The sequence below is a fragment of the Physeter macrocephalus genome, chromosome 14 (genome assembly GCF_002837175.3).
Source record: "Physeter macrocephalus isolate SW-GA chromosome 14, ASM283717v5, whole genome shotgun sequence".
Lineage (NCBI taxonomy): Eukaryota > Metazoa > Chordata > Mammalia > Artiodactyla > Physeteridae > Physeter > Physeter macrocephalus.
The window spans coordinates 47,566,689-47,581,598 of NC_041227.1; the positions used below are offsets into that span (position 1 = coordinate 47,566,689).

General features: G+C 64.4%; 2 protein-coding genes across 2 annotated transcripts; both read right to left on the reverse strand.

Moving 5' to 3' along the window:
• Window positions 1-1,861: 1,861 nt before the first annotated feature.
• On the reverse strand, window positions 1,862-3,322 carry C1QTNF8 (C1q and TNF related 8). Its single transcript, XM_007100130.3, is given in 3 exon segments — window positions 1,862-2,406; window positions 3,119-3,206; window positions 3,209-3,322. Coding segments are annotated over 3 exon segments (747 nt in total).
• A 4,544-nt stretch (window positions 3,323-7,866) lies between these two features.
• TEKT4 (tektin 4) lies at window positions 7,867-13,928 on the reverse strand. Its single transcript, XM_007100129.2, has 6 exons — window positions 13,296-13,928; window positions 11,205-11,275; window positions 10,738-10,881; window positions 9,890-10,112; window positions 8,996-9,150; window positions 7,867-8,151 (listed from the first exon to the last, which is right to left on the reverse strand). Exons 1-6 carry the CDS (start codon window positions 13,827-13,829, stop codon window positions 7,935-7,937), a joined length of 1,344 nt encoding a protein of 447 aa, XP_007100191.2. The 5' UTR covers window positions 13,830-13,928; the 3' UTR covers window positions 7,867-7,934.
• Window positions 13,929-14,910: the final 982 nt, after the last annotated feature.

Sequence of the window (14,910 nt, forward strand, 5' to 3'; positions counted from 1 at the left end):
TTATATGTATAGCTGATTCACTTTGTTATAAAGCAGAAACTAACACACTATTGTAAAGCAATTATACTCCAATAAAGATGTTAAAAAAAAAAGCCCCCTCCCCCTGCAGACAGGAAGTCCCAGCAGCCCCTCCCCAGTGGGGGCCCGTCTCCTGCCTTCCCCTCTGTCCCAGGCCATACTAGGGAAGACAGCCCAGTCCATGGAGGGGACCAGCTCCCAGCCCACACAGGCTTGGGGGTCTACACCCCCTTGCCAGGCCTCAGTTTCCCCACCTGTCAAGGGCGTGGCCTGTCCTGGCCTGTGTGTTTGGGAGGGTGGGCTCTGCTGTTCACGGGTGGGTGTGGGACGTTCCTGGCTCCAGCCTTATTCAGGGTTGATGATCCTGAGGGATAACTGAGTTCCGTGGTGGCAGAGGAGGGTCACTGTGATCCCATCTGTGTCCCCTCCCTGGGGACAAGGAGGTGCCTGTTTGTGAAAAGGACGAGTGGGCCCCCACCCCCTCCCCACCTCCCCCATCAGCCGATGATGATCTGGAGAGGATCTGCCAGGGCCAGGTAGATGTGGGGCCCCCAGCCAGTCAGAGATCCATCTCAGGATGCTTTGGGCTCCTGGTGGGAAGGAGTGGGGGCCGGGGTAGGACGTGATGAGGAGACAGGATCAGCCAGGCCGGCTTTCTGTGGGCCCAAGACCCTGAGGTGGAAACCCCCATGCCTGTCCAGCACCTGGAAGGCCCTGGCCTCCGGCCAGCCTGCAGCTCCAGCCACCTCTGCATGGCCCAGGACCTCAGCCAACTCGCCGGGCTCTGGTGATTCCAGACGCTGCTCTTGCCAGGGCCCCAGCAGCCTCACTGGCCCAGAATCCTCATTCGGGAGGGAGCAGCTGCAGGAGGGGATGCCAGGGGAGGGCCAGAGGGGAGGCGGCGGGTGATGGGGCCACAGGGGCTGGACAGAAGGTCCCAGAGTGGCCGGAGGACACGTGGCAGGAAAGGAAAGACTCAGAGTGGACTCAAGCGTGGGGTAGCCTGGTGGCTCCGACCGTGGGGTGGACAGGGGATTCCTGTGGAGTGAGCATGGCCAAACTCCACCCACACCCGTCCGCAGGGACGAGGCCAGCCTGGTCATTTCCCGTTGCCGCCAGGCCCAGCATCAGCACACCTAAGTAGGAGGTGACACCGTGGGGGTCTGGGGCTCCCTGGGCTCAGGTGCACATCCAAGTATGAGCTTCCTCCCCCTTCCAGCCCATTCCAGACAGACAAGAGGATGCTGAGCCCCAGAAAATCAGCCCACCAGGGCTGGTGGCGTGTTCACCAAGGAGAAGACCCGTCCCGGCCGGGCCAGCACCCTAACCTGCTCCATTTCATCCTGTCTTGTGGCCTCTGCTGCCCTCGAACACCCTGGAATCCATCATGCTTCCTGCTAGAGTTGGCTCCAGGAGGGCCGGCATCTGCACTTGACCCCCTTCCCCCCCTACCCTGCAACCTCCCTAGCAACCAGCCTGGCACCCAATAGGTGCTTTGTAAAGCTCTCCATGGCAGTGGTTCCTGGCACAGCCTTTATATGCAGAATAGGTAGCTCGACCAGGGGAGCAAACTCCATCGCGTGTGGAGGTGCTCCGGCCCATCCCCCATCCCCCACCCACCACGCGCCCAGAACAAGGCTCTGCTTCCTGAATGTCTTGGTGTGAAACCTTCGTCTGTGTCATCTCCAGCAGGGCAGGCCCGGGTCTGTCCTGCTCCTGCCACACCCCTGTGCTCAGCTCAGCGTCTGCACGCAGTTGGTGCTCCATCTCAGCTGGCATCAGTCCTGGGCTGCGGGGCTCCGGGAATGACTGCCGTTGAGGGTTGGATGTAGTGTGGGGGCTGCTAGAGTTCAGCGTCCGGCTTGACCAGGTGGCCGCTGAAGGTGATGTAGAGGTCACCGCGCTCGCTGTAGATGGCGTTGTCGCCGTCCCTCTGGAACATGCTCACCCAGACAGCGTCACCCGTGGCCAGCGCCAGCAGCAGGCTCTGTGTCTGCATCATGCGGCGCTCGCTGGGCTGCGCATACAGCACGGCCTGCCGGTTGCACATGATGTGCAGGTACGTCACCTTGTAATTCCAGGTATGCACGTTGAGGCTCAAGAAGTAGACGCCGGGCACGGCACAGAGGAAGTGGCTGGAGGCCAGGTCGAAGGCACCGTCCAGGTTCACCAGCTCTGTGTCGAAGGGCACAGCCTGGAGGGCATCAGTGCTGTGCAGCCCCTCTCGCCGGCCCACCGAGAAGGCCACGTAGGCACGCTGGCACAGGGTGCCCGGCGGCCCCACCTGCCCCTTCTGGCCCTTGTGGCCACAGAGGCCCCGGGAGCCGGGCGGGCCCTCCTTCCTGCTCCTGCTGGAGCGACCTCTGACCCCCGCTTCACCCTTCTCACCTGCAGGGGTGGGGGGTAAGGGGAAGCCCCTGGTCAAGGTTTCAAGGGTCAGATTCTCTGGCCACACGGCCTTGCAAGTGACCTCACCTCTGTGAGCCTCAGTCTCATCTGTCAGGTGGGCGCTAACCCGCCCTCCACGGGGCAATGAGAAAGAAGCCACACCCTGAGGTCCTGGCAGTTCTGAGGCCTGTGCAGATGGTCACATGGGGATGGCTGGGACGGTGGGGACGATGGGGGTCCAGTAGCTGCCAGAGGAAGTGTCTGAACTGGGTTTTGAAGGAGGAGAGGCCTGGGAAGGTGGTAACCAAATCCAACCTCCGTGTGGCCTCCGTCCAGCCTTCAGGGTGCTCCCTCTTAGAGCTCAGCCTGTCTTGCCTCTCAAAGGGGGCGCTGCTCCCAGACCCCCTTCCCACCTCCCCTTGGGATGGGGGAGCAGGATTGAAGGGAAACTCAGCCCCACCTGCCACCCCACCCCACCCCCCCGCCATCCCTCCCCGTCCACAGCCCCTTCCCCAGGGCACCCTGCTTCCCACCGGAGGAGGCGGCTATGGGGAGCAGGGAGCAGGCCCTTGTGTGCCCCCCTGGGGCCCAGCCTTCCCAGAGCTAGCCTTGGGCCGTCGCCCTGCTCTCTTGCCTCTCTTCCCATGCCCCTCATTGCGGAGTGTCCCTGTGGGGCCGGGGGCAGTGGGGCCGCCTCTCCAGGAACACTCACCTTTGAGGATCGAGATGTTGATGGTGGGCGGCATGTGGGGCAGCCCCACCCACTCATCCCTGTCGCTCATGCGGGCGTGCGGGCTGGGGGCAGCGGAGGCCAGAGTAGGCAGCTGCAGTGCATACACAACCAGCAGGGCAGCCTCAGCCCAGGCCAGGCCCCTGCGGGCAGTGCCAGGAGGAGCAGGAGGGCAGCGGCTGCCATCTGGGCCAGAGCCTGGGTCCGGAGGGCAGGAAGGGAGGAAGAGGATGGGGGAGGAAAATGGGGAGTGGAGAGGGGACACCCCTGCTGAGCCCCCACCCCTGCAGCAGCCCAACTGTGCCCCCTTGTGTGGGGGAGACCGGTGGGACCAGGGAGCTGCCTGGGTGAGGATGGACAGTTGGGACCCCTGGAGGGGCTGCAGTGGGCGTGGCCGGAGCCTCATCCTGCACCAGACAGGGCACCTGGCAGAGCCCTCCTGGACCCTCAGACCCCTGCCCCGACAGACATCACTAATGGATCCCTACACACTTTCCCCTGGACCTGGATGTGGCCTCAGCATCCTCCCTAACACAGCACCTGGGGACCACCATCGATCAGAGGGGCCAGCACAGGGGACCATTCACACCTGCCCTTCCAGAGCCCCAGTGAGTGACCAAGGCAGCCCCACCCCATGGGAGCTGGTGCTTCCAGATTCCTTCTCCGGGGCTGCTCCCTCCTCCCCATAGCTGCCTCCCTCCTTGGGGCCTTAGGGCCTTAGCTCTGGGCAGTGGCGGGCACCCTAACTGCCTATGGCTGGGGAGTCCCGGTCCCCAAACCCCCCATGGCTGGAGACCCCACACCTGGTAGACGCAGGGAGAGCTGTATGGAGGTGGGGACTCTGAATCAGCCCTCTAAGTCCCCCACCCACCTGGGCTGGCCAGAGCCCTCCGGGAGGGACAGCTAGGCTGCTTCAGGAAACGGCAGCACCCCACCCACCGGTGGCTGAGCCCGGGGCCCAGGTGGTTGGTGTCAGACATGAGGCAGTTTCTGCCGGGCTGCCTAGCTTGGCAGAGGGCGGCACCCTCATCCTGACCTCCCGTGGGCCAGGCCAGGCCCCTGCGGGTAACTTGGGAGGCTACCCCATGTGGCCCCCACCCGTCTGTGGGTAAGATGGTCTTTAAGCCCTACCAGTCCTAGGCCTCTTGCCTCCACCTCCTCTCCTTCGGGAGACCCTGCCTGACACCTGGCTCATCCATGCCAGGTGGAGGCTCCACTTTCCAGCTCAACCAGCAGCTGCTGGGGGGCCCTGGGTGAGCCCCAGATCACTTGGGCCTCAGTTTCCCTGGCAAGTGGGCCCTGCCTGCCCTGGTTTCCCCATGTACGTATGAGAGGCTCAGCGAGGGTTGGTCTCCTGCAAGGGCAGGCATGTGAGGTCGGGGTCCTCGCTCTTCCCTGTACCCTAGCCATGCTGAGCAAAGACTCAGGCTCCCTCTTCCAGGAAGCCCTCGGGGACTGCAGCCCAGGGTGAGGTCCTTCTTCTTACATAGTAGGTCTGAGACCCACTCCCAGGCTGAGCTTCCCTGGCAGGTGGGAGCCCTCCTCTCCACCACCTCCCCCTCAGAGCCTAGCAGACCCTCACCCACCCCCCTAGCCCCATTGGACTCTGCAAAACCCTCCTGAATTCCTCCCGTGGAGGAACCTTACAGGAGTGGGTATCTCCTGGGGAGCCCGCTCCACAGACAGGCCTGTGTTCCTGGGGCCCTTACCTTGGTCCCCCAGAGGTCTGGGGTCCCGGGCATCCTGGCCACCTGGCCCTGCTCAGGACGGCTGTGAAGACCCCCACCCGCCCCCACCCTCCCTGTTACCATTTCACGATCGGGTGCTGCTGCCTGCCTGGCATCTCCGGCATCGCTGCCCAGTGGCCCATGAGAGAGCTCTTTCATGCCCGCCCCAGGTGCCCGTGGCTTCCCTCTGGGCCATCCAAGACCAACAGGCCTCAGGCCAGCTTCAGAGCTCCCGGGCAGGAGGCTCATGGGGCCCTGCCACCCACCGCCCAGCCTGCCACCTGCCGCAACGTCAGTGCAGCCCTGCCACGGGGGCTCCAGTATCCTCCTGACAGCCCAAGGGCCACAGCGTGGCTCTGAGGGCCTGGGGTGTCTGGGACTGGGGAGTTGGGGGTGAAACCATGAGCTGGCAGCCATCCTCTGTCTGGGGTGCAGTGACTTAGAGGGGAGTCAGGGAGGCTGGTGAGGAGGCTGGAGGCCAAAGTCAGGGGAGACAGACCACCACGCCTGTGCTGAGCCCACCTGGTGACGGTGACGCCCTCCTGTCTCTGGCTGGGACAGGAGGGCTGAGCCTTTTGGGTGAAGCACGGGAGAGAAACATCGGATCAGACCCATTGTGTCTGCCTCCACCTCCCGCTGCACCGTCCCAGGGTCACGGTGCCCAGCGGGGCAAGAGGCCTGCCGTGACACCGTGTTGGGGGCTCTCGGCATCAGCCCAGCCTTTCAGTGGATAAGGGTTGTGTCCCTGTGATGCCAACCCCCTGGCAGGAATAACTCACAGGGCCCCCCGGGCAGTGGCAGGCGTGGGCTACGCCCACACCAGGGCCTGGCCTCGTGCTTGCTCTGGGCCTGAGCAGCTGCATGCTAGGTCCAGGGGCAGGGCCTGGCGCCTCAGCCTCTGAGCACGGGGACATGTGACTCCGTGGGAAGCGCCCTACCACCACCACCAAGCCAGGCTGCCTGGCAGAGGGAGGCACAGACGTGGCCTGGGGAGCTGTGACCGCTGCGCCGGAAGACAGGCCGTGGGCAGCTGGCTCTCTCGCCTCTGCAGATGCAGGCACAGCCCAGGGTCCGGCTCTCCCCTCAGGCTCCCCATGTTGGCACTCCTCACTGATGACCAGGGAGGGGGCAAGGATGAGGGTAGAGGGCAAGACTGAGGGGCTTCTCGTGCCAGGCTGAAGGGGAGCAGAGCTGGTGAGGGCTGCTGGGAGATTCTGCCAGCTGGAGCCGGTTGCCAGATATCCCCCGGCCTCCCTGAGATGCCAGTTCACACTCCAGAGGGGCTTGGCGGCCTCCCACGCCTTGTCAGCAGCCACTGCTGGAATCTGGATGTGGGTGGCCTGGACGGAGGGCTTTCTGTAGGCGTCACCCAGGGCTGGGTTAGTCCAGGCTCCGGCGGGAGCTGCTGACTGGCCCCCGTCAACCTGCGGAAGCTCCTCTCTGCCTGTCCCACTTTTATCTCTGGGGTTCCTGGGGCTCCCAGAGAAGGGCAGACGCCCGAGCTCTGCTGCTCCCTGCGTCTGACCTCGGTTTCCCAACCTGTTAAATGGGCACCAGTGGACTCAGAGTGGCCAGAGTGTCCTCTGTGGTGGATGGAAACGCCGCAGGCTTCAGCCACCCTCAGGGCCCAGATGTCCCCCCCTGTGACTCCCCGCTCCCCACTCCTGCAGGGGCCGAATCCCTGCGGGTGGGTGTAGCCGTCTGGCCACCCTCCAGACTCCCCAGGGAGGCTAATTCTCCAGTGAGACGCAGCCACAGCCTCGGGAATTTGCCGTGTGGCCCAGAGTTACCCATCAGCTCCAGGGCCTGGTCATTTGTCTCTACAAGGCGACAAAATTTCCAGCCTCACGGGTGGTCATGAGACAATTGCAGGCAATGAGTGCCCGGCCCCCCGGGGCTGTGCCCGCGCCCTCCCAGCTTTGGAGATAATGACCTCCGCACAGCACCTCCACTTAGCTCCCATCAGCAGCCACCCGGCAGGGGTGGGGCGCGGGGACAAGGAGGCCCTCGTAGCCGCTGATGGGGACGCTGCGCTGCACAGCCAGCCGGCCTCGGCCTCAGGCGGTAATGGGGGTCTGAGTGGCTGGCATGCATGCGGCCGAGTTATTATCTCCCAGCCTCTTAATGGACACTTCCCGAGTCCTGTTGATGAGCTGCCATGGGCGAGGGGCCAGTGGCCTGGAGCTCGTCCCCAGGGGGCACAGTGAGAGGGCCTCATGCCCACCATGAGAGCACCTGGCCCTGCTTGGGGGGAGCCCCTGATGCTGCGCCCAGTTCTGCCCAGAGCCATGGACACAGGGTGTGGGGCCAGGTGGGCAGCAGGGCTCTGTGGCCCTCACCCATCCGCCCACAGCCCGGCCTGACTCACTTGCTGGCTAAGGAGGGGGCCGGACGAGGAACCTGGCCACAGAGGTGACCAAGGTGCTGGGGGTGGAGGCCCCTCCATCCCTGACCCTCCACCCCCAGCTCAGGGTCTGGTGCCCACCCTTTGCCGGGTGGGGGTGGCAGGGAGAAGTCCCACAGTTCCCCCGGCGGTCACTGCCCCAGGCCCCGCCCTGCGTGGCCCCTCACAGCCCGGGGGCCAAGTCCCTCAAGGGACAGCTGGGCCAGCAGCATGTTCTGACACCGCTGCTCCAGGCTCACTCCCCAGTAACGAGGGGAGTGCCGGCTGGCCTCCGGTGACAGCGTCCAGGGCACATGGAGGAAAAGGAGCGGGGCTTCAGTTATCACCGCAGCCACCAGAGCCTGTGACAAGTGGTGACAGGAGGTGACGCTCCCTCTGAAGCATCCAGCAAGTGGCCCAGGTGGGCAGAGAAACTGTCGATGCCTTGGCTGTGCCCCGTGTGGTCAGCAGTGAGCAATGAGGGGGGGCCTTGAAGGTTCTTGGCAGACCCCTCTCCCCAGGTGGTGACTGGGGGAACCCAACCAGGAGACCCCTGGCCCCCCATGGCTGAAACATGGGGTCCACAGGCAAAGCCCACCTGTCCAGGTACACTCTCTGAGTAGAAAGCTAACATGCTCTTTATTTGAGGGGGAGACGGGTCCCTGCACCTGCGGGGGTGCCCTCCCGGTCACTGGTAGCCGGCCAGCTGGAGGACGGTGGGGTAGCGGGTGCGGTGGGCCATGCACTTCTGGCGGTCGATGAAGAGGCTGTTCGTCTTGACAGCGATGTCCTTCTCCAGGCTCATGCGCGTGTCCTCCAGGTTGCGCAGGGACTGCTCTGCTTCCAGAAGCTTCTCCCTCAGAGCCGCCAGGGACAGGTTCAGCTCCTCTACCTCGCTCACCAGCCTGCGGGGGTGGGAGGGAGGGGTGAGCTGGGGCTGCCCTGGGACACCTGGCCTTCTGGGTGGGGAGAGTGAGGCCCAAGGTCAAAGCCTGGGGGCCCTTGTTGGGGGTCCTGGTCAAGACATTTGGCCATAGAAGGGCCCCCAAAAGGCCCAGAGGGAAACCCAGCAGCCATGCTGGGAGAGGGCCGGGCCAGGACACCACATGAACTTCTATTCCTCTATTCCTGGCATCTGGAAGTGAGATGGGCGCCCCTGGAGCCGAGTGAGGCCCCAGTTTTCTGAAGGAGTTGAGGGACAGGGAAAGAGGGATGCCCAAGGCAGGGGCACTTCTGCTTACAAGGCGACTGCGAGCTCAATAAGTTAGAAAACAGAAGATGTGACCCCACCTACGCCTCAGGCAGGGAGGTGTGTCAACCGTGACACTGGTGGTGTGGACGGCCACGAGCAGGATGGTCAGGGCTGCCGTGTAGCCTGGGGAGCTCTGCCTCCCAGACCCTGAGATTCCTCACCAGGGTGAAGCAGGGAGTGTGGCCGCCCCTGGCACTCGGAGCCTGGCACAGTGTCCCCCAAGGGACGCATAGCATCCAGTCATGCTGGGGCAGGACTGGGGACGTGGGAACCGTGTGTGTGTGTATGTGTGTGTGTGTGTGTGTGTGTGTGTGTGTGTTGTGCTTGTGTGGGGCCCAGTGTCTTTCCTCTTCACATCTGCAGGGCTGTGTGCGGGGGTGGGGGGAGGGGTTCAAGGGGGCCCCAGAGGCTGAGGAAAGCCCGGAGGCGGGTGGACAGCGCCCTATGGTGGTTGGTGAGCAGGTCCAGCCCAGGACGGCCCCAGCAGCGACAGGCACCTGAACTGGACAGCGTCTCGGCACAGCTCCACGTTGGGCCGGTGGGAACGCTGGTACAGGCGGGTCTGGGCCACTTTCAGAGGCGCCTCCTTGTCCCTGATGGCCTGCTTCAGCGCTGCGACATTGTGCTCCTGGTCCATGATCTCCCTCAGTGTCTGCACACAGGACAGTCCCTGTGGGTCTCCCCCACCGCACCCCAAGCCCTGTGCCACGTCGAGCAGGCGGCTCTGTCCGCTGGCTCTGGGGGAGGAGTGGAGGCGGGGAGGATGTGCACGGCCACCTCGGCCCTCCCATGGGCACCCAGAGGCCCAGGGGCGGTGCGGACAGCAAAGCTTGTGGCACAGCAGCTCTGGCTTGAGAGCCCCCAGCCCTGTGGTCACCAGCCCCCGACGCTGGTCGGAGCTGGAGAGACAAAGGCAGCAAAGGTCACCCTGAGAGCTTAGGGTCAGAGCCCTGCCGGGCCAGGGGTCAGCACCGGGGACACCTCACTAGGCAGCCAGGCCCCTTGCCTGGCTTCCTTCCACCCTCCTTGCTCCTGCTTGCAGCACCCCCTGGTCAGTCACTCCAGTGACAATGCCACCACCCCCAAATGTCACTTGGTTTCTCATCAGCTTAATAGGGGCCCAGGGAGGAGTGGGGGTCCTCAGGGGTCCCTCAGCATGGGCAGGGCCAAGGAGGGGCAGGAGCCAGGCCAGGTCGTGACAAAGGCATAGTGGCCACTGGGGGAGGGGTGGTCTGGGTTACCCGGTCTGGGCCTGGTCTTCCTCTGTGGTTACCAGGGGATGTCCAGCCCTAGAGGCTGTCCTGCGCGAGGCCAGGTCGTGGGCTGGGCGTGGCCTGGCTGCGGAGTGGGAGTGGTCTGACGTGGGATGGGCGTGGCCTGGGCGGCCCCACCTTGCGCAGGGAGTGCTCCAGCTTGTGGCGCGCGTCCTCCAGCTCCTCACAGCGCCGCCCGAAGGCCAGGTTCACGGCGTCGCACTGCAGCCGCAGGTCCTCGGATGTGTCCTGCAGGATGCAATCGATGAGCTTCCGCAGGTTGACTGAGGCCAGGCGTTCGCGCTCAGCGCGGTACAGGTTTTCCTGGGTGAACTTGGCCCAGGTCTCCGGCGTGGAGGCACTGCGGGAAGGGAGTGGGCGGGCACCGCGGTCGGTGGGGGCACCTGCCAATGGCTCCAGTTTGCACCAGGGCCTCCCCGCGCCCGCCGCGCCCGGTATCCCCTGCGCCCCAGCATAAACGACCACCCCCAGTCCTAGCGCCACTCCTCGCCCCGCCCCCCGCGCCACCCGGAGCGCCTCCCCGCGCGCTCCCCGGGCCTCCTGCTCCCCCAGCTCCGCCCCGCTAGCCCCGCGCCCCCAGCTCCCCACTCCGTGTCTTCCGTGCCTCCTGCGCCTCCCGGTGGTTCCCGCGCCCCAGTGCCTCCTATGTCCCTGGGCCCTGCGCCACCCCGGGGCTGTGTTGCGATGGGTGGTGGCCGAGCGCCCCCTGCCGGCCTTATGCGGAGCTGCAATCAGCCGCCCTGCCTCAGGCGGCCCCCGACCCTGGGTCCTGCCTCCGCCGCAAACCCCGGCCCCTGTGGTGAACCGTGTGTGCCGGGCACTTGGGCGGAGGTCCCGCTCGCCTGCCCATCCCCAGGAGCAGAAGAGCTGCACAAAGGACCCCCAGCGGAGGGACTAGGAGCCCAGGTGGGAATCTCGTAGGTGGGGGCTGGGTGTTTGTGCACAGCCCCTGCGGAAGACCCCACCTCTCCTCGAACTTGGCGGAGTGCGGGTAGAACTGCAAGTCGGTGCTCTGGTTGTGGTAGCCGCAGCAGGCCTCGTCGATGTTGCAGGCCTCCACTTTGTCGGACCAGTCCATCTCGCACGTTTCCTTGTGCTCGTGATTCATCCTGGGGAGAGCAGGCAGGGCCTGCGTCTGTGCAGGTGGGGAGCTGGGCCCACCTGAGTGCAGGGCAGGGTAAGCCCCCCAAGCGGCAGGGTGGGCCCTGGGATGCTGGCCTGGGTTCTGGATGCCCAGGCCCCTCGGCCATGCAGGAATCTGCCACCCCTACCTGCCCAGTGTCTCTACCCAGCCCTTTGCTCCTGGCTATGACTAGGGACAATCCCTCACTTCTCTGAGCCTCAGGGCCGGGTCACCCCAACTTCCTGCCCATAGCTAGCCTGAAGGGTAGGGGACATCCCGAGGGCAGCCCTAGAGGCCACCCAGACCCACCGAATCTGGTTCACGGCCTGCATCATGGTCCTTTTCAGGAGCTCCTGAATGTTCCGGATGAGGTCTGCCTCCTGGGGAAGAAGACCCCCGTCCCTGGTAAGAGTCTGAGGACAGCCAGGCTGGTGGGGCCCACAGGCAGCCTCTCAAACCTCTAGGAGGAGCTGAGATTTGGGGTGACCCCCAGTGGAACTGGGGGCTCTGCCAGCACCTGACCTCTGCTGGTGGCCTTGGGCCCCAGCTTCTTTCCTGGAAATGGGAGATGAGCCCGGCTTTCTCGCCAGATTTATTCTGGGCTGTTTGGGGTGGTGCAGTGGGTCATTTCTTCTGGGGGCTTCTATGGGCTGTGGGGAGGATCACCCAGAAGTGGTTCCCACTTGCTGGGCACTTAGCACCCCCTGGGCTCTGGGGCCACCCCTGCAGCCTGCCCAAGACACTGAGGGCACGAGCCTGCCCACTGGCCCCTGGACAGCCTGGCGACAGCCTTTGAGGACCCCGGCCACTGGGGACCAGGAGCCCCTCTGAGGCTGCCCCTTGGGGCCTTGGACTCAGAGAGGCCTTACCCAGACAAAGGACACAAGGGGAAACCCTGTGTTTCCTCCTGCTACCCTGACAGTTTCATTTTCTGGGCAGGAAAAACTCTTTCCCCCTGATTTGAATTTTCTCCTCTGTTGGTCTCTAAACCCTGTGTGCCCAGTTCTGACCCGTGCGTCCATCTCTCTGTCCTGGCCCCTCTGTTGTCCATGTACTACTGGACGGGGGACCTGGCTCAGGGCAGAGGGTTCACCCCCAGAGCCTTGGGAGGTTCTTGAGTGAATGAGTGTGAGGGTGGGATGTTGGGGAGACAGAGGAAGGGCCTGGGGCCAGGAGGAGGTACTCAAGGTTCTGGCCTGAGCTTGGGGTTTGCAGGGGGTCTCCGGGCACCTGGGCTGGCTGGCTGTCTCCCCCATATCTCATGAGTGGCCTGCAGCCTGTTCGCAGGTGAGGCTCTTCCCTGCCAGCATCAGGGGCCTGGCCTAGGTGACTCCCTGATCCTTTGGGGGCTTCCCCAAGGACAGGTCCTGCCAGGTTCGGAGGGGAAAGGGCTCTTTGTGGGATGCATGTGGCCCCCACCCCACCTTTATCCCATCCACGCCTGCACACTGGTCTGAGGCTGGATTTCCAACACGGGCATGGGGGGCTCTGCCTCTGGGAACTCAGGGTCAGGCTTAATTTGCGTGACCCAGGGTGACCAAAGGGGCTGTTCAGCAGGTGCCAGGACCCAGGGGTGACTGAGGGACCGCACAGTGGGTGCAGGTACCACCATGACCCAACCACATCCCAACCTCAGTTAGCCACTCCTGGGTCTCAGCTCAGGCCCCTCCTGGTTTTCGGAGGTGTGTGGAGGGGCGTCAGGGCTTATGGGGAACTGGCCAGTCCCCGCCCTGCCTCAGTGGCCTCTGACTGTCTCAGCCTCAGGCAAACGTCCCAATACACATTCCAGGTATGAATGCTGCCATGGCCTGGGCCCTGCCTCACCCCCACATGGGAGCCATAATGGGGCAAGGGGCAGAGCAGGAACCCTGGACCCGGGGCTAGGGTGAGTGGATAGGCACCAAAGTTCAGCCCCTGCCCCCAACCATGCTCAACCCCCATGCTGGGACCTGCCCCCAGGCCACAGTGCCCCCAACCCAGCATGTCCTGGCTGGGCCCACCTTGCAGGGAGCAAGGCCTTGCCCAGCACCCACTATAAGGACCAGACTGTGGGAAGGCCAGACCCAGCACCCTCCTGGGGCCAAGGACGGCACCTCCCCCATGGGTGGTCTGAGCCCTGCCCCTGCCCCCAGCCGGGGCGGCCCCAGTCAGTTCTGGTCCCCCACCTACAAGCAGAGCCACCTTCTCTGTGCCTGGGCATGTGCTTGTGTGTCCCTGCGTGTGCTGAGGGGAGCAGGCTCTCTGTGCCTGTGTGCAGCCACGAGGTACATGGGCACCAAGGCCTCTGCCAGCTGTGTCGTGGGGCACACGGTGCCCACTCTCAGCCCAGGGAAGGTCCTGCTCCCTGGGGAGAGGTGGGGCGGCCCAGTCTGCAGTTCTGGGGGCTGGGAGGGGCCGAACCTTCAGCAGCTCCATCTCCACGCAGTCATGCACAAGGTCGGGGTGCTGGCGGCGCTCCCGGCACTGCAGGTTGTCAGTGGCTATGGAGAAGGGCACGGCCGTGGCATCCAGGGTGCGCTCCAGCCTCTGCTTCTGGGCCAGCAGCAGGTCAGTCTCTGCGACCAGCTCTTCCACCTGGCGCTGCAGCTCCGACTTCCAGCAGTGCATGTCCTGCAGGCGCTCGCCCACCTTCTTCGTGGAGTCCTGCTGCGTGCGCTGCGCCAGTGCCTCAGTCTCGGCCACCAGCTGCTGGCTCTCGTGGTGCTGCCGCTCCGACTGGTCGAGGTCGGCGAAGACCTGGTGGTAGCGGGCATAGCAGTTCTGGAACCACTCATCCACCAGGTACTTGGCCGTGCGGAAACCAGCGGTGGCCAGGCCCGAGGACATGTGGGCACCTGTGTTTCGGGCCACATCATACAGCTTGCGGGGCAGCTGGCATGCTGGCACCGTTTGCGGGGCGGGCTCCTTGGTCAGAAGTATATCTGTCTGCGCCATGGTGCGCCCGGGCACGGGGTTGGGGGGGAGAGGGAGGAGGGCCGCTCAGCACAGTCAGCAGGGCAGCTCCGGCCACTCTGTCCCCAAGCAGGACATGTCTTCTGGTCTCGTAGACAGGTACACACCAAGCCCTCCTGTTGCTAGGCAACAGGGATCCCCCACCACCACCGCGGCCCTCTTAAAGGGCCAGGCAGGCCCCCAGCCCCACCTGTCCTGGCTACATCTGACACCTGCCTGGAGGAACTGCACCTGGACCACACCTGAGGCCAGGCTCTTGTCTCCTGTGTCTTACTGGTTCCAGTGGGGCTGTCCCCCTGGGCACACAGGTGTCTCTGATGGGGAGTTGAATTCAGCCTCCAGTGGGTACCTTGAATCAGATGCCCAAATCTTCCCCACACTGTAGGTAGGTCCTGTCCTGGGAACAGTGTCCCCAAGGCCACCCAGAGCCTGGTGTGTGTCTTCTGGTCCGCGGGGAGGGGTGAACATCTCTAAGTTCCACATCCTGGGCTGGGAGCCTAAGTGTCAGGACGATGCCCAACATGGCCAGCAGAGGGCGCCATTGGCCGTGAAATACTGTGCAGCTGCCGGCAGCGGCTTCTGGGGTTCTCTTGAGTCAACCCAGCCGGCAACGCTGTGGCCTGGATGACCTCTGGCACCTCGCACTCTGACCCATCCCATGGACCCACCAGTGCTCGTAACAGGACATCCACACCCCACCCCCAGCACAGTCCCGCGGTCCCTGGCCCTCCACCTCTCCCACGGCTGCCCCATCCCCCACTTGGGCCACACAAGCCCCTGGAGCACCTCAGATTCACCAGCCTGGGCTTGCCCTTGGCCTGGGCCCCCATGCCCTCCTCCCAGGGCCCTGACCCTTGGCACTGGCACCCCTCACTTGACGGATGACATTTGTACCACCTGGCACACAGTAGGTGTTTAAAAAATGTAGGCTTTGGAGACAGCAGCCCAAGACCTCCCCCAACCCAGAGCCCATCATCGGGGCTGATGGCCTGAGGAACCACCTTGAGCCTCTCTGTGCTTAGTTTCCCAGGTGGCAGTGGATACACAGGGCCTGCTGGTTGGG

Bases quoted from the DNA above. Each gene is read 5' to 3' on its own strand.
- TEKT4 (XM_007100129.2), bottom strand. From the start codon at position 13,829: ATGGCGCAGACAGATATACTTCTGACCAAGGAGCCCGCCCCGCAAACG. The intron at 11,276-13,295 runs GTTCGGCCCCTC...CTTCTTCCCCAG, and splicing joins TGGAGATGGAGCTGCTGAAG to GAGGCAGACCTCATCCGGAA. The intron at 10,113-10,737 runs GTGGGGTCTTCC...CCCTTCCCGCAG, and splicing joins TCCGCCAAGTTCGAGGAGAG to TGCCTCCACGCCGGAGACCT.